This window comes from Lissotriton helveticus, chromosome 7, assembly GCF_964261635.1.
Source record: "Lissotriton helveticus chromosome 7, aLisHel1.1, whole genome shotgun sequence".
Classification (NCBI taxonomy): Eukaryota; Metazoa; Chordata; class Amphibia; order Caudata; family Salamandridae; genus Lissotriton; species Lissotriton helveticus.
In genome coordinates this window covers 1,158,019,666-1,158,037,387 of record NC_136068.1, presented here as the reverse complement: position 1 = coordinate 1,158,037,387, position 17,722 = coordinate 1,158,019,666, and the positions used below count along the sequence as shown (strand labels likewise).

General features: G+C 40.5%; 1 protein-coding gene across 2 annotated transcripts in view; it reads right to left on the bottom strand.

The window, feature by feature from the left end:
• The window catches only part of WIPI1 (WD repeat domain, phosphoinositide interacting 1), a 412,373-nt gene that overhangs the window by 158,833 nt on the left and 235,818 nt on the right, over positions 1–17,722 (bottom strand). For both annotated transcript variants that reach the window (XR_013598783.1, XM_078654292.1), the window contains exons 4-5: positions 8,210–8,306; positions 4,926–5,023 (exon numbers count right to left, since the gene is read on the bottom strand). Coding sequence is in view for 1 of the 2 variants with exons in the window: in XM_078654292.1 (XP_078510418.1) it covers positions 4,926–5,023; positions 8,210–8,306 (195 nt within the window). In the remaining variant the exon portion in view is untranslated. The remainder of the gene's footprint in view (positions 1–4,925; positions 5,024–8,209; positions 8,307–17,722) is intronic.

The window sequence follows — 17,722 nt, the reverse complement described above, 5'->3', positions numbered from 1 at the left end:
CCGAGATATAACACATTGCAATAGTCTACACGACACGACCAGTGCCTGGACTACTGTTTTCCTGGCGGATTCAGGGAGCAAACCCATGATCTTAATAAATGTTTTGAGGATACCAAAATATTTCCCGGCAAGGCTGGCAATCTGGCTGTGAAATGATAGTTCAACATCAAACCAAATGCAAGATTCAGATGAGTTAAGCACATACATATATGTTATATAATGCGTATCACAAGATTAATAATCCCAAATTCAAAGTTATTCAAGAACCAATAAACAATCCCCCAAAGAAAATATACAGAGCTCCAATGTGAAAATACTTGTTTTCTTCTTTATTTAATATTTGATAGACGATCATTCATTTAGACTTCTTCAAGGCTATAAGAACGTGCATAAAGAATTTTTTTTTGTGTTAACCAATATTCAAGCAATTTTGAATTGTTTTACAACATTTAAAAACTATACTCGTTTGAACATTTAAAACACTTTTCAAATATACAAGGGAATTGTTCTTTTTTGACAAATATGTGTACATGATTCAGTCTTATCTTTTTACTTTAACAGTGACACGTGCATAGAAAAACATACAAGGAGACATACCAATATGGCGACATTTTGTGAATCCTTATTCTGCAATTCTTGATTTTTAAGGAGCCCCGCAAAACTTTGTAAAGTCCATAGGCACTTTATTAATACGAGATTTACAAGTAGTGCTAGATGCTCAGCCTATTTTTAACTTTTCTGGCTTGTATATATCTAAAGGACATCACTTTTCTTCTAGTCTGCCAAGACCTAAAGGTTTGGCTTATACAATGCTCGATCTTATCTACAGACGCACATGCGGATGTGGCGGCCATCTTATAGTGATGTTCGTCGAGGCCTTGTACTTTACAATTGAATAAGCAATGTAGTCCTTTTGAGTTTCTTAAAACTAAAACGTTAGTTTCTTAATGTTTAATTTTATTTATAAATAAACACGCTGATGTGTTGGCCATATAACAAATGGTGTCCGCAGAAGTGGCGTACCTCATAATTGACATTCGATAAGTGTTATTAATCTGTTATATTGCTGTAATCTTTATTAATTAGAAAATATGGGACTTAATAGAAGAGACATGAATATGTATTTTGTTTGGTTACAGACTAGGGGCAACTGTGCCACCTTGGGAGAAATTCTAGAATATTTACAACAGGTCCAACAAAGGAAAATACTTTGATTTTTCAAAATAGAACGGTATGAAAGAATCTTTTTATATTGCAGCACAAACCCCTGCTATGTCTAACATATTGATCAAATACAATTGCAATAGAAGCGGGTAACTACAACCCAGTAAATACTCTCTTTTCAGATCTTACTTTCAATAAGAATATTATATCTCACCATTGAAGTGCTCCTCACTGTTATGCTTTAGCATTTGATTCAAGAATAGACATAAATACAGAGAGGTATGCATGGCGATTTTTAGATTTCCGATTTGAAAAAATGTTTGATGATAAATTTCAATCTAGGTTAAAGGACAACTTCCAAAATGTGACTGATCATTTTCAGCAATGTGATGTTAATACTATTGAAATATTTGGAACTATTTTCAGTCACATTAACGTAGATAAAATGATCCAAACCCCGTAAAACTGTTCTTTGTCACACTTTGTTAAGAAACATGCTGCTGTATATTCAGTGTACACTTTTTTGTACAGGTATCATGGAAACAGGTCTCCTTGTATGTTTTTCTATGCACGTGTCACTGTTAAAGTAAAAAGATGATAAGTCTGAATCATGTACACATATTTGTCAAAAAAGAACAATCCCCTTGTATATTTGAAAAGTGTTTTTAATGTTCAAACGAGTATAGTTTTTAAATGTTGTAAAACAATTCAAAATTGCTTGAAATTTAGTTAACACACAAAAAAAAATTCTTTATGCACGTTCTTATAGCCTTGAAGAAGTCTCATGGAGACGAAACGCGCCGCGTCGGCAATGATGGCTATGACCTTCCTCTGTATTTTAAATGAATGATCGTCTATCACATATTAAATAAAGAAAAAACCAAGTATTTTCACATAAAATTTGGAGCTCTGTATATTTTCTTTGGGGGATTGTTTATTGGTTCTTGAATAACTTTGAACTTGGGATCATTAATCTTGTGATACGCATTATATAACATATGGGTAGGTGCTGAGCTGATCTGAATCTTGTGTTTTTGGTCATCCAAAAGTTGAGGGAACTAGGGAGGTCAGGTTCCCAGCTCCTGCACTACCACAACTGCTCAATCCTACAGAAATACATATGCACCAGTGCAAGATTTCAGTGCCCTGATCTTTTTCTTGTGTGTTGTATCAAACCAAATGCAGAGGTTCTTAACTTTCGGCTTAGGATCCGGTAAAGGTCCAAGAACATCTGCCCACCAAGCAGTGGACCAGATAGATGGTTGTTTGCCTAGGATGAGAATCTCAATTTTACATGCATTGAGCTTGAGACGGCTATGGTCTATCCACTGCACTAGTTCAATCAAGCTAAGCTGAACCGCAGAGGCTTCCTCATCATGAGATAGCATAATAATGAGCTGCGTGTCATCGGCGTATGGCACGATGTTGAAGCTGTGACACTCAACATCTGCTAAGGCGTGCATATAGATATTAAATATTGTAAAGCTCAACACAGAACTCTGTGGCGCCCCCTGCCTCAGCATCAAGACCTAAAAAAAAAAAGGTTGTTGAATCATCGGAAATGTGTGGTTCTGAAGGAAAGAGGCCACCCTCCTCAGGGCCAAGACTCTGACATCACAAAGGCGTTCTAACAGAAGGCCATGGGATAATGTGTTGAACGCTGCACTTAAGTCCAGCATTATCAGCACTGTACTTTTTTCCCCTTCAACAATAAGTCTAAGAGACTCAGAGGCTCGCAGCAGCACAGATTCTGTATTTTACTGTGCACCAAACCTCAATTGGATGTCATGAAGAAGGTCCTTACTCCTTAGCCTCAATGATTCTCATCAGTCGTTTGTTTATATGTTTTATCTGCTATTTTCAGAAAAATGGAAGCAAGGAGATTGGCCTGAAATTTTCCGGTTTAGCCAGATCAAAATTTTTTTTTTTTTAAGGAGTGGCACAATAGTGGCAAGTTTCACCTCGCAGGTATTTGGCCAAGCACAAGTGAATTGTTGAGCAGGTCACATAGTCCAGGAAGAATCGCCACCATCCCACGAGCCAAGATCATGAGCGGGGTAGGTTCAGCTGGAGACCCAGATTTCACCTTAAACAATGGCATACAATTCTTCTAAGGATAGGGTGTTAAAGATGGAAAGCCAATCTCCCTATAACCAGATGGTTTAAATCAAGTTTCAAGGCATGGAGTGTGCCTTGCTGCCTCTAAGAAAGTTTCATAGATTTTGGAAACTTTATCAGAGAAAAATTGGGCAATCGAATTGCAGCTCTCCACAGACTGGGCAAACTGTATGGAGACACGTTCCAAAGAAGACCAGGATTACACAATGAAGAAAAGCTCTTGTGAAGAATTGTGAGCTAGCTCAATCTTTCGAGCAAAGTACTGGCTGCGCTTAAGTCTAATCTGATATTAATAGTCCTTCAGTGCCTTAAGGTAGCTGGCTTTACTCATGGCACTGTAGTTTGTGCCTCGAAGATGCTCTAGGCGTTACAAGTCTTATTTTGCAACAATAGTTCCTTGTTAAACTCAGGCAAAGGTTTAGAGCAAGTAACTAACCAATTTGCTCTAGGGCATCTAGTCAGGCGCACTAGTTATCCAGTTCTTCAGTTGTCAATTTGCCATGTCAACACACTTACTCAGGACTGGATGGTTAGCAGTCAGGGCTTCCATAAAGCCAGCAGGGGTAATCTTAGTCAATTTCCGCGATTTACGATGCTTCCCTTCCTTCAAAATAGGTAAAGGGGTAGTCTAGGAGATATGAAATAGAATAGTGGTAAGACCATACCACAGAGATGGACGAATCCATCCAAACCTCTGATTAATTAGAAACGATGGGATCTAACGTGTGGCCTAAACTACGCATAGGGGCGCGTACCAGTTGTATAAGCAGGAGTGCTTCCAAATCCTCAATAAGAGTAGAAGCCAAACAACATGTTGCCTCTTCAAAATAGAAATTAAGATCACCACACATCTTTTAATCTCTGGCACTGTTTTATTTTGTGCAATGGTCACTCCTTATCTTTTTACATTCATAAGATGAGCACTTAACATGTGTGATTTACAATCTGAAGCTCAGCACAAGTGTATTGTGTCATGAGAGGGAGCAGAAGTCCCTATTTTCCTTAGCATTTTAGGCTGTTCATAGCAGCAGTGCTACCTTTTTCGTTTACCGAATTTTTCAAGATGTCACTTCCTTTTTCATGTTTTTTCTAAATAATTATAAGCATTTCTGACACATCCCAATAATTACAATCGTCTCTACTTAAGGCAAGTCAACCTTTTTATGGGAATCTTACACAACTATATCATTATAGCAATTTGAGTTCTGTCTTTTCTATCAGGCTAACGTTTTTTTAGTTCTGATTTACTTTAATGCACTGAAAAGAGATGTATTAAATTCCTTCAATTTTTATTCTTGTTACAGAATAATATATTTTGCTGTCTTTATACTTCAGAAGCCATCCCTCACTAAACTGGAAATCAGAAACGAAAGCACAATAAATACTTATGAAGTCATGGGCATGGCCATTGTGAGTTAAAAGTTAGTGTTCCCCAGTGGCAATTTCTTAGGCTCAGCGTTGACGAATATCCTAAAACTGAACTGGAATCCCTCAGTCATGTGCCACAAAAGTCTGTGCCGCACATAAGTTGGCTAAATATTGGGTATTTGTGTTTCACGAAAATGGTTTTCCGCATTCCAGGTCTCCTTGTGACCATCCCCAGCCCTGGAGGATCACAAAAGCACAAACTATGTCCAACTCACCAAATTGTTGGCATCGTAGAGTGTGATCTCCCCAGTGGTCGAGCTGGCAGGGTATGCCAAGTAGGAGTTGGAATGGTTAATGGACAGTGCACAGAGTCCTAGGATTCAACAGTAGATAGATGAAGGTAAACATTTAGAACAGGCAAAACATAAAGCCTAACACAAACAAAAATCGGTACAGAGGTTTGAATGATTTTGAGGATAACTCAGAATTAACAGGGAGCACCTGCATCACCTCGCAAGCATCCAAAGGAAGCAGCAGCGAGTCAACAAGTGGCAACTTTCTCACCCTTCACCTAACTGAGTGCAGTTGGGTCTAGCCACTCTCTCCTCTTACCTCTACAAAGTGAGTTGGCTTGTATACTCCATGACACTTTACCAAATATTTCATCCCCTCTGCTCTTCTTGGATTGGCAAGAATGAATTCCAGGGCAGACAATATACTGAAACCAGTGGTTGCGTGTCAGTGGGGCATCAATTTCAGTCTGAACCAAGGTTTATCCATTGAGTAGGAGTTCTTAAAGAGATTACCAAGCTTGTGTACTACAACGACAGAGGCCTCCTCACTTGAAATCTGCCCATGTGCACTCTAGGCTATCCCGAGTTTCTGGTCTTTATTTTAAGAGAAGGAACACACTCCCCAAATATTCAAAAGGAGGGTTGACATGTTATGAGTTAGTGCTGCACTATCATGAGGGTACCTGTCAGAGAGGATGCACAAGGACATTAGAGCCTAAAAGGAGACAAGGGAAAACACAGTTTTGTCAATTTCAGGAATGCTTGCATTTGTACAATATGTTTATAATGTGTGACTTTATGCATGTGGCCACGGAGAACTGTGGATTTACACTCGCGTGGGTTATGACCAGTAATACAATTGGTGGAACCTGTCTTTCTTAAAGTGCATCATGTTTAATTCAAGAAATAGAAGTATTCTGGTTTTTTTTAATATAAAGATTGGCATCTCTCTTATTGCTAATGTGTACTTAAGTGGGTTTAAGAGTAACGCAATCTGCTTTGATCAAAACCTCACAGATTAAGAGAGTCCAGGCTTAATATGGTGTATAAGTGACTTCTTACATGAGGTCTAATAGTTTCACACATAAGGGTTGCCAAGCTAAAGATGGTCAAAGCTTAAGAAAGGCTGAGTGGCAGACACCTCGCAGGCGTCTGTCTAGAGGTACATATAAAGGGTACAGGGGTACACATCCTAATTTCGAGATCTGATGATCCACAGCAACATCAAAAGACAATTTCACGTTTCATTCAGAGGAGTTGAATCACAACAGTGTCCATTACAAGGACATTTGTAACAATGCAACAGTTTGGCATCTAAAATGAGGTGGCCTGCTTGGTTTGAGTAGACATCAGTGATGAGTGGAGGGTCCATCATGAAACTGCTTTCTGTCTTGTTCATGCTATGGCACTCTTCATTGACCAGCAGTAGCCCCAGTATTCCAAATGTGAAATGCCAAAACTGAGATCTGGTGACTGCCTGCTCCTTTAAGTACTGATGCCAATCCACGACTAAGCATTAAACTGATTTACAGAAATGAATGTTTGAATTATAGGTATCCAGGGTCACAGCTTCATCAAATTCACATGCTAGCAGGCACTCAAGATCTGGGTTATTGTCTAGGTTGCTGCACCAGTACGTGTACAGCAAAAACAGTAAACTAAAGCTTTGCGTTTATGTACATGGACAGGAATAAATAGATATTTCAGGCTTTTCTAGTCGAAACCACTAACATTTCCTGCATACGTTGTTTTCCGGAAATGACCTAGTTTCCTGCATCCTGTTGAGCCTCCTTCTTTATGCCTACAACTTATGTGTTATTTATTTTATTTTCTGATTTGTACAAAGTAAGGTCACTATCCCAGGGGATAATAAATCACTTTACAACGGCTGTAGGTGGAGGGACCTACAATCAACAGGTGACAGGAGTGTGTACAGAAACATTTTCATTCTTAAGTGGTGAACTGGGGTTAAATATTTTGGTTCGTAAATACTCTAGGCAGATTTAGAAGTATATGTGAAGAAGAAGAGGAGGAGGGAATCTCAGTGAGGTACCAAAGATTCTAACATATATTCATTCTTTTTAAGGGAGAGATATTCAGATACCCTAACTGTCTCCAACAAGTGGGCAACGGCAGGGAATTATCAGTAGGTGATGAAGCATCACGAAGAATTAAACTGAATTAAGAAGATTTTTCTGGCAGGATTTGAAATGTGTGAAGCATGGGTCCTGGCCTGCTTACCTTGATAGGCATTTTTTTAATGAATCTTGATAACGAATTGGAAAATGCAGAGGTCTTGTCGTACCTACGAGATTTCACATGAAGCCTGTTTGTGTTGTGAAGATATCTTTGAATCCGGCAGATTCTAAATTTCCTTCAGTAGTAGGGTGTGTTAACTTTTGAGTTCTTAAAAACGATACTTGCTGATCTCAAAGTGCAGCAGACTTTGAAAGAGAGCCGAGTTCGATTAGTGCAGGTGTAATGTGTTTATATATCTATTTGTCAATCACATTCTACCCCCTGCATTGAGGTTCGATTTTAACACAGCACTTCTTGTAGCTGGAGGCCAATATGAATACACCACGTGTGTCAAACCCTTCTTTTATATCCTTAACAGTGCAAATTTCTGTATTGGTCTTCAAACGTGTTAGCTGATAGTGGACAACTGTTTCTATTGGATTTCTGAATTGAATTTGTTGTGGTATAGATTGGAAGTCAAGTGATTTGGCATTTTGAATCGCTTGTCCGGAGAGGCCAGCGTCTTGTGATTTTGCCCATTACTGCTTACGGGGCCTTTCACAATTCTATTTAGATCAAGATTGCACTTTAACTGACAAGTGGTGATCTGGTTTATCTTTTTAGACACACAATCCTTTATGTGATTTTCTGTGCTGTAAGAAACCTTCTAGGTAGGAAAACAGTCTCCAGGCTGAAGAGTTGAGCATAAAATGTCAGAATGATGAGCCATTAACAATAAAGATATCTTCATAGTATAATAAACCAGTTTGATCTCACAAGGTGGAAACACAATTCTACTTCTATTAAACCTTTCCCTCCTATTGAGCTGATTTTACACTTAAAAAACTTAAGTGCTTCTCCTACGAAAATGATGCGCCCCCTTCATTTTAACAACTAGAATCAAGACATCCAATTCCAGAAGTATGGTTAAAAAAGTCTTGCTGTGCCTATCTTGCAGGAATCCCAACCTAGAAGTTAAACAATCCTACAAACCATTTCAGTGCAACTCTTCACAGATTTACACCTACCGGTTGGGTTTCGAGGTGTCTCAAGCAGCGTTTTAAGGAGTTTCATGTCCTTGATGTTATGAACATAGACTGATTCCTCCAGACACACGATCAGCCTCTAATAGTAAAAGCAAGGAGAGAAAATGAACAATATGCTATTAAAACTTGCCAATATTATTAAAATATACAAAATAAATAAACATACATATGACTTGCTGTGGATCACTGGCGTCTATGATGACAAAGCTAATGAAATACAACAAGAAATCATACACCTACCCTCTCACAACGCCCCAACGCCAAACATGCCTTCTCAGAATGCCCATCAGGGAACAATCACTTTGTAGCTGCTTTCTGGTCAGGCAACAAACAGTGTGACTGTAGGCTGTATAATGTGTTAAAGTAAGCATTATTGCTTAAGTTGTTCTTTTACGATGCTACTCAGTGCCATCTGTGCCCTAGATAATATTTCTATATTAGTAATTGAGAAAGCATGCGATTTGCCTGGAAGATGGACACTTGTTACAAGTTCATTAAGCAGAGGTTTGGTTTAACTTCAAGTTAATACAGAGTTATGAGATGTGTGACTCTAGGTCCCACTGACTACCCATCCTGAGTAAAATAAAGCATGAAGGTATTGTCATCTGTCGTGTCTTTCTACCCATTTCACGCGCTTCCATAAACCTTATTCCAAGTACAATACTTCCATATGGAATGGAGCATTAGTAGGCCAAACCCACAGTTGCTCAACATTTTAATCAGGGCCTGAAATAAAATGGGGCCACGTCATGTTAATTTGGGAGGCCCACCACAGAGACTTCCGATGTGCAGCACCCTTATGTTGGTGGAATTGGTCGTTGTTCTCCATTGCCTTAGTATTGCCCTCAAATTTCTCCTTCAATACTAAACACAAGTTAATATACCGGTTGATTCCTTTAGAATGTTACCACAGGGTGGAACAATCAGATGACAGGTGGAAGATAAATCAAGCGAGAAAGAGGAGCAACACATGGGAAATCTGTCAAGACATTTTAGGGAAGGTGTTATCGGTGTGACAACTTAGGCCACATGGCAAATTACAAAGAATGTATCGAATGGAAATCTATATGAAAGAGCTGTAGCAAGAAAGGTCTTTTTAGGTCTCGCCTGAGTTGCAGCGCAGCTTCTCGCTTGCGAGATCTATAGTCGTTGGTTTTCTTTCAGGTTGCTTTGGAAGTGGGGTAGAAGCTCCACCCAGCCTCACTTTCTATTGAAAGTAATGCTTTTTGTGTTCCCTCCCCGTCTCCTTTAGGCCCCGCCCATCCAGACTCCTCTTTGCCGTGCCTGCCTGGACACCTAATTGTGCACGCGCACGTCGTCTCGCCGCGTCTCTTCCGCCTTATTCTCACTTTCTCCAGATCAGCCTGGAAGCTCCCAGGGACTCTGCACAGCGTCTCAAGTAGAGTATTACTAGCACGCAGGCCGGGAGATGCTCACTTTCGAGCTGGGGGAAGCAGCCAGCAGACAGTTTGAGCAGCGTTCAGAGAGTAATCTTAATTTTTGGGGTGTTTTGACAAGCTACATATACTCTCCAGTGATTACATTACGATTAGGTTGATGCAGCGTTTCTTGGGAGGCACATGCCTGGCTCCTTCTAAACCATGCCTGTTTCAAGCTACAGCACGTACCAAGTGACACAAAGTGCACTCGGGCTCCATAAGTAAGTAGGTAAATAATCGATGTGTAGTCTTTGAATGTTGCGGCCGCTACTTCCTTTTGTTTTACACGGCTACGCGCGCATCTTCAAAGTTTTGCTGGTCACTCCACAGTCAGTGACCTCTTTCCTGTTTCCCTCCGTGTAACTTCCCCCTGAACGCCTCCCTGCATTCTGAGGCTATCTTTAGCCTGGTGCGGTCTTCATGGGAGCCGGCGGACGGAAAAAGCGTTTGCTAAAGTGCTTTCTAGTTTTTATAAGTCTGCTCCTCTCCTGCCATTGCTTAGTGTGAGGGGAGTGGGCCTGTTCCTTTACCAAGAGACACTCACCTCCCCCACACCCCTAACCACACGCACAGATGTCGTAATTCCAGAGGAAATAAAAATGCACCGGTCCTATTAGCAAACATCGCTGAATAGACTTGCAAAATGTTACGCTTGGAAAACAGCCTCTTCTAGAAAAAATTCTTGCTCACAATAAATATTTACCCCTGAAATGAAATAATAAACCTGCTAATATTGTAAACCCATGAGCCAGCCATTTGAGGTCTTTGCCCCAGAATTGTGTGCTACAAAGACTTACAACCATTGCACAACGTAGGTAGATGCAACCTGTTATCCCACACAGAAGTGCCTTGTGCCTGTAACCCCTCAAAACCCTTTCAGAGTTCTGTCAGTCAGCCAAGTCATGGGACTGACTACACCAACTGTGTCGCTCTTTCAGAAGAACCTGCAAACATGTGGCCGACCCTGCCACAACGCTTTTCAAATTGTATTTTGTCGGTAAATACTGTCTGTACTACCTTTAAAAGATCTTTCTTCGGCGCATTTTTTTATTCTCATAAACGAGCATGGATTCTGCATGTGTGAGGTCTCGAGGACAGACCTACGCACAGGGATCAGTTTATAAATCAGTACATGTACAAATGCTGTGTGCTTTCTTGGTCCGTCGTTAATAAACAACATCTTGTGTCGGTGTCAGACAGGAACGGTTTCCAGGTGACGTACAAATGACAGTCTATAACTTCCGGGTGAGTAGGCATCTGTAATTTCACAGGAGACGTTTACTGATCACTGGCTTTCTTGACTGGATACATTACTCCCGATTTGTCCTCAGAGGTGAAAGCGACTGTCCGGAAGTGTCTCTCCGCTGCCTACATTTGTAAAACAAAACAAAAAAAAAGCATTTGCAATGCAATAGGACTCGCATTTGCGAGAGTTTGAGCTATTGGCATTGTAAATGATAATGACTTTTATTTATGTTTTAAAAACCAACACATAAATAAAAGGCATTGTCATTTACAATGCCAAGAGCTCAAACTGTTCCAAATGCGAGACCTATTGCATTGCAAATGCTCGTTTCTAAATGTTGTAAGTCCTCTCACAGTATGAACAATGTTAGGGAAATAGACTGTGATGGTGAGGAGGTTAGAGGGATAAAGTAGAGGAGATAGTGGTCCTGTAAACTAAAGAAGGCAATCCTGAAGGACAGTTAGAAACTGTGTTGGTTAATGGAGAACAGGTCAACATTTTATTTGACTCGGGAGCAAAAATGACTCCAATATAAAAGTATTTTACGAACATAAGTTGAAAGACAAAGTGAAGTTATTAAAACCAGACATTAAACCCAGAGGGTATGGGGGTGCACCTATCAAAATGTTAGGAATCTTTTGTGGAACAATTGAATTCAAGGATCGTATTGTTTCAGAAAAAGTTTGTGTGTCTGTTAAGGAGGACTCACTTATAAGTTGGCTTCATCAACATGATCTTCATGTATATCTCGCCCCTTAATGAAAATCCTACTGTCAACCCAGGGATATGCCGTGTTTAGAAGCATCTCTGATGGCTTTGATGAGTTACTGAAGAAATTTCCTGAAGTTTTAAAAAAAGAGTTAGGGTTTTTAAAACACGATGTGCATTTGATTAAGCTCATATATATGGTGAAACCAAAGATTGCTAAAGTTAGGCATGTACCCTTGTCTGTTAAAGGAAGTAGGAAAAAAGAATGGTGCAAACTGATGGACAATGTAATCATATACGAGGTTGAAGCGTATGAAGGGGTTGCGCCTGTGGTGAAGGCCTGCAAGGCCAATGGGGAGGCTAGACAATTAATGGACTTAAGAGAGCTGAATAGGTCGGTGGTGGTGGGCCATTACCCTCTACCAAATATCAACAAGATATTAAATTCTCTTAATGGCACCAAACATTTTTCCACTCAGGGTTTAAGTTCTGGTTACCACCACATAAAATTGGACCCACTTCACAAGCGCCGACTGACTTTTTCACACTATTTGGCACATATAAATTCTTGAGGATGCAATTTGGGTTGATATCTGTGGCCTCTGTATTTCAGAGGGCTATGGAAAGGTTGTTAAAAGGAGTTGAAGGAGTGAGAGTGTATCAAGATGATGTGCTGGTGATTGGTGCCAACTTGGAGGAGCATAACAGGAGATTGCATGAAGTATTAGCGAGATTCCAGAAAAGTGGTCTCACACTCAAACAAAAGAAATGCTAATTTAATGTCACTGAAATACAGTATTTGGGGCATTTAATAACAGGTAGGTGGATTCGACCCAAGAAAAGTCTAGTAGGGGTGATCAGGAACTTACCATCACCTTGTGTAAGGAGGAATCAGTAAAGTTTTTCGTAATGACTGAATTCTATAATACGTTTGTTCTGAAGTTTGCGGAAAGGACTGAATGTAGGAGGTCATTATTGAAGAACGGGAAGGAATTTGTAAGGTGCAAGGGATGCCAAAAGAAATTTGAGGATGTAAAGTCAAGTTGAGGGGATGCTGCAGATTTTGGAATCTTTGATACAAACAATGAGACAATAGTATTGACTGACACCAGCTCTAAAGGACTTGGAGCTTTCCTTATGCAAAAATCAGGTGGGAAGTATATAACCATTTTATTTGTTTCATGTGGGTTGAGGGGAGCTCAAGCCAATTATTCTGTTATAGAAAAGGAGATTCTTAGTGTTTTCTAGGTGATCAGGAAATTAGGTAGGTTTCTGTGGGGGTGCAAGTTCAAGCTCAAGACAGATCACAAGCCACTTAATGAGGTATATTCTAAGAAAGGTATATACTAAATTTCAAGTCCCACTCACAAATGGGTGGTTGCACTTCAAGAGTTTGACTTCATTGTGCCTATGTACCAAGGGGAAATAAACTGCAAGAAGATTGTATCTCGTAGATGTGTTTAGTGCAAAACAGAGACAAAGAGTTGGTAGATGAATGTTTTGGAGGCGAAAAATTTGAGGAAGAGGTGAGCGTTTGTATGATTACAGAAGGTGTTGTACTAGCAGATGAGATGTAAAAAGAGCTCCAATCAGATGAGTGTAGGCAGAAAGTGATGAAGTTGATGACTGGTGGGTGGTGTAGCAAAGACACATGTAATTAGGACTTTTCTGGATTCTGGCAAGTAAGGAATGAATTAGCCATAGTAGGTGGATTATTATTGAGGGGAAGTAAATTGTCCCATCAGAACATTTAAGGAAGAAGTTGGTTGTTCGTGTCTATGCAAGCCATATGGGGATTTCCAAAACTAATGACAGGCTCACAGAAGTGTACTGGTGGTGTAATGGATTTGATGGTTGAAAGAGAGATGAGGGAGTGTATTAAGTGTGTGAAAGTGGCAAGGCTTTCAAGTGTAGGATGCAGCCTATGGTGATAAGAGAGCAAGCTTCAGGCCCATGGGAGGACATTGCGTTGGACATACTAGGACCCGTAAAAGTGAAAACGTGTGACAAATATGTTCTGGTGTGTATTGATAGGTACTCGCGATGGCCAGAGAGAAAAGTGGTGAGTTCTATAAAATCCAAAGATATTATTTGCTTTTTGGCGGAATTATTTGAGATGGAAAGCTTTCCCTCCTCCATTCTTACTGACGAGGTCCAACTTACTTCTATGGTGGTTGAACAGTATCTGAAAGTAAGAGGAATCAAGCACAAGAAAGCAGAACTTTATCACCCAGGAATGAATGGAGTTGTTGAATGCTTCCTAAAGGCATTAGAGGAGAATTTGCAACAATCTTTGGTGTGTGGAGTCAGTTGGAAGGATAGTATGAGAAGAAAAGTTAGGGAATATCACCTGAAACCACATTCCACTACAGGTGTGTCACCATTTCAGTTGTGTTGGAGAAGAATTCGCAATAGTGAAGTTGTACGAAGTTGGATGAACAGTAAGTGAAGCAAGTGGATGATCAGGTGGGAGATGTGGAAGGATGGAGAGAAAGAGAAGAGAAAAAAAATGGGGAGAAAAGAACTGTATGACAAATGCAAAACAGTTTACGAAACTGTGCTGTGTGTTGCTGCTTGGGTACTGCAAGTTTAATCAACCTTTTAGAGTGACTAAGCTTTTTAGAAAAGGTGTTAAAACTAGTGATCAAAAAATCTGGAATCTCAACAGAGTAACTAAATCTGCGCTAAGTGGGGAAGAAAGGTGTATTCTCACAGGATAAGGTGGTTTGGCAGATCAGTGTTAGACCACAATGGGTGAAGAGGAGACCAGCACGTTTTCAAGAATATCTATAATGTTTGTGGTACTAATGTTTAACAAGACAATGTATTTTTCACTGTGGTTTTGATATCCGACACTCTTGTATGATCATCAGGAATGTAGTGTGGTGTTTATGTTATACTTGTATATATGTTCTGTTCTGGTACTTTAGTTCATTAGGTAATGAGGGAGGTGATGTGGTACCTTGTGTCTGGTTCATGGTAGCTTAGTGACACTTGGAGATTCTGTATCTAAGAGATGATGGACAGTTATGTAGCTTGTGCGTCATCTCTAGAATGTTATGATTAGAATGGTTTGGCGACAGAAGTCCTAGCTGGATCGTGGCTGACACTGTGGATGGAGTCTTTGGATTCATTGTATCTAAATAAAGACGATATATCCCAGACAACACTGCCCGGTCTTCCTTCAACTCTACACTGTCCTATTGGTGACAACCAAAAATGCATCACACAAGTTACTTGATGTGTTTGTGGACCACTGCTCTTGGTAGGATCTAATCAATCTACACTATAAAAACCAAGGTAATGCTTATCACGCCAAATGCCTGTCGTAGAAGAAAACTCAAGGTCGATGTTTTAAAATGTGTTACCAAGTATGACTACTTGGGGCTCTGCTTTGAGAAGCAATTGGGTTAGTGATCATTGATAGACAGGGCTAACATCAGATTATTACAAAACTCGATGGAAATCCTTGCAGTGTAACACAAAGCGGGTGGCCAATCCCCGAGTATAATTCTGCAGATCTACTGCGGTTTTAAATGAGGCCGCATTATGGGTATTGGTAGCTTAAAAAAGCTCCAAGTTGAAGATAATAACTTCTTCAGGTCCCAATTGGTTTTACGTCCCAGAATCAGATTGCTGCCTTTACATCTCGAAGTGGGCATTTCCACAATACCAGCTAGAGCTGGCTTGAAACTGTATTATACTGGGTGAGTGTGCATAGAAACCACTGCGGGTCAATACAAAAAAAGCAATCCAAGAAATGGCGCCCTCCCAGGAAGGAATGGTAATAACTGGCAAAATTATGTTCAGAACCTTCTCACAACTAGAATATTATTGGGAGGATCCAACTTAAATCGGTCCAGGCTCATTTGAACTCGCCAAGAGGCAGTATTGGTTACACATAGAAGGGGGAACTGGTTAAAAGCACAAGATGGTGACCTGACAGCAAAATACCTCACTCACAATCAACTCCTGGGTTTGAGAAGTATTTGGATGGGTTATATTTGGAGTGGAAAATGTTCCTACATATAAGGCCCAGACTGGAGATTTTCCCTGCCAAGTCTATTTGGCACAATACAGAGGGAACCAAAAGGCAAGTATTTATTAGAATTGCTTCATTGGGAGTGAAGACATTGTGATTCAGCTTATGCTATTGTGCACCAAATATAAACAGGCACAACGCCGTTGGTTTATCCCGTTATTTATGTTAAAAGACACTTGAACAGTAGAGGATGCAATGACACTTAGTTTAAGGACTGATGAGCCACCAATTGTTACGTTATTGTCTGCCTATCTATGGTCAGAGTGGCTACTAATTAGATGTATACTGGCCCCTCTGTTCAAGTACCAAAGAGCATTTAGACATGCAGTCTAACTCTCTTATTTGTTTAGAATACCCCTATGCTGCTAGCAATTAGTACTTTGGTCCCAATGCAAGCAACAATATGTTTTTTTTCTTCTATTAATAGATTTACCTTTTATCTTTGTAGAAGACGTTCTCCTCCTTGGCCCCTTAGTTGATTGACAAATTATGCGGAAAATTACTATAGGGTGTTTTAACCCATATACAGTATAATCTGCTGTGTGTATGTTGGCCATGCCAATGCTTTTTTAAGCTGTGCTGCACAGCAGTCACTCTTCTGTACAACAAGTCTAAACTTTGACAAAGCCAATAGCTCTTGTATCATAGGCGAAAGCTATGCTCTTTTCCAATGCTTGTTTCAATCTACCGAGGATGATGCCTCCTAAGGCTCACAGGTCTACACATTTGTGACTTCTAGCACATATGCAGCTTTTCTTTTTAGTCTGTGTAAGAATGCCTGCTCTCATGCCTGAAAACAAGTATGACCCTATACCTTTAAAACACTCCTACACACTTACACCTAAATATGAAAAGTAACAAAGTAAACTTACAAGCACCTTTATTTACTAAGGCGATAGTTTCAACTTTGGCAATAGTTGTTTGCCAATTTCTTGTTGAATGCTTTAGCTCCTGTGCATGGTCCTCTTGCTACACTAGAGGAATAGGCCTACCAGAATGATTTGAAAATACACTAGTTTTAAAAAAATTCAAAAAAGAGGCGCTATTTCATCTCTGTTTGTAGAAATGTTCCTGTGGTATGTTTCAACAAGCAATGTTGATTATGGAAGTTAAAACTGCTCCCCGCACCCTCCTTGCCACGTAGGAACCCAGACATGACTTACTTGAGGGAGCGAGGTAACAAGCCCAAAACACATCACTGATTCACCCACTCACAAAGTGTCCTCCTTCCCAGCAGTTCAGAAAAGGGGGTGGTGATGAACAGAGTGTCTGAATTAAGCAGACCACTCTTACCCAGTCCAAAGATCAGGGCTTGATCCATCACCGTTATTTAGCTCACTGCCCCATCCCAGCTCAGAACCTGGCTATATGCAAATTAGTCTGTCCCTAGCCCAGTGCATCATGGGAACAGGGCAGACCAAACTACCAAGCCAATTCTTCACCAGAAAGGAGACAAGCTTCCGGGGACCGGTTTCTGGCATTTCAGCCGTCGTCGGCCCGGCTTGCTTGAATCCTGATGGAGCAGTGAGCAAGGGACTCATGTCTGAGTATACCCTGCCACACCTATAGTGGCCAAAAACGATTCAGAAAAGGGGGTGGTGATGAACAGAGTGTCTGAATTAAGCAGACCACTCTTACCCAGTCGAAAGATCAGGGCTTGATCCATCACCGTTATTTAGCTCACTGCCCCATCCCAGCTCAGAACCTGGCTATATGTAAATTAGTCTGTCCCTGGCCCAGTGCATCATGGAAACAGGGCAGACCAAACTACCAAGCCAATTCTTCACCAGAAAGGAGACAAGCTTCCGGGGACCGGTTTCTGGCATTTCAGCCGTCGTCGGCCCGGCTTGCTTGAATCCTGATGGAGCAGTGAGCAAGGGACTCATGTCTGAGTATACCCTGCCACACCTATAGTGGCCAAAAACGATTCAGAAAAGGGGGTGGTGATGAACAGAGTGTCTGAATTAAGCAGACCACTCTTACCCAGTCCAAAGATCAGGGCTTGATCCATCACCGTTATTTAGCTCACTGCCCCATCCCAGCTCAGAACCTGACTATAT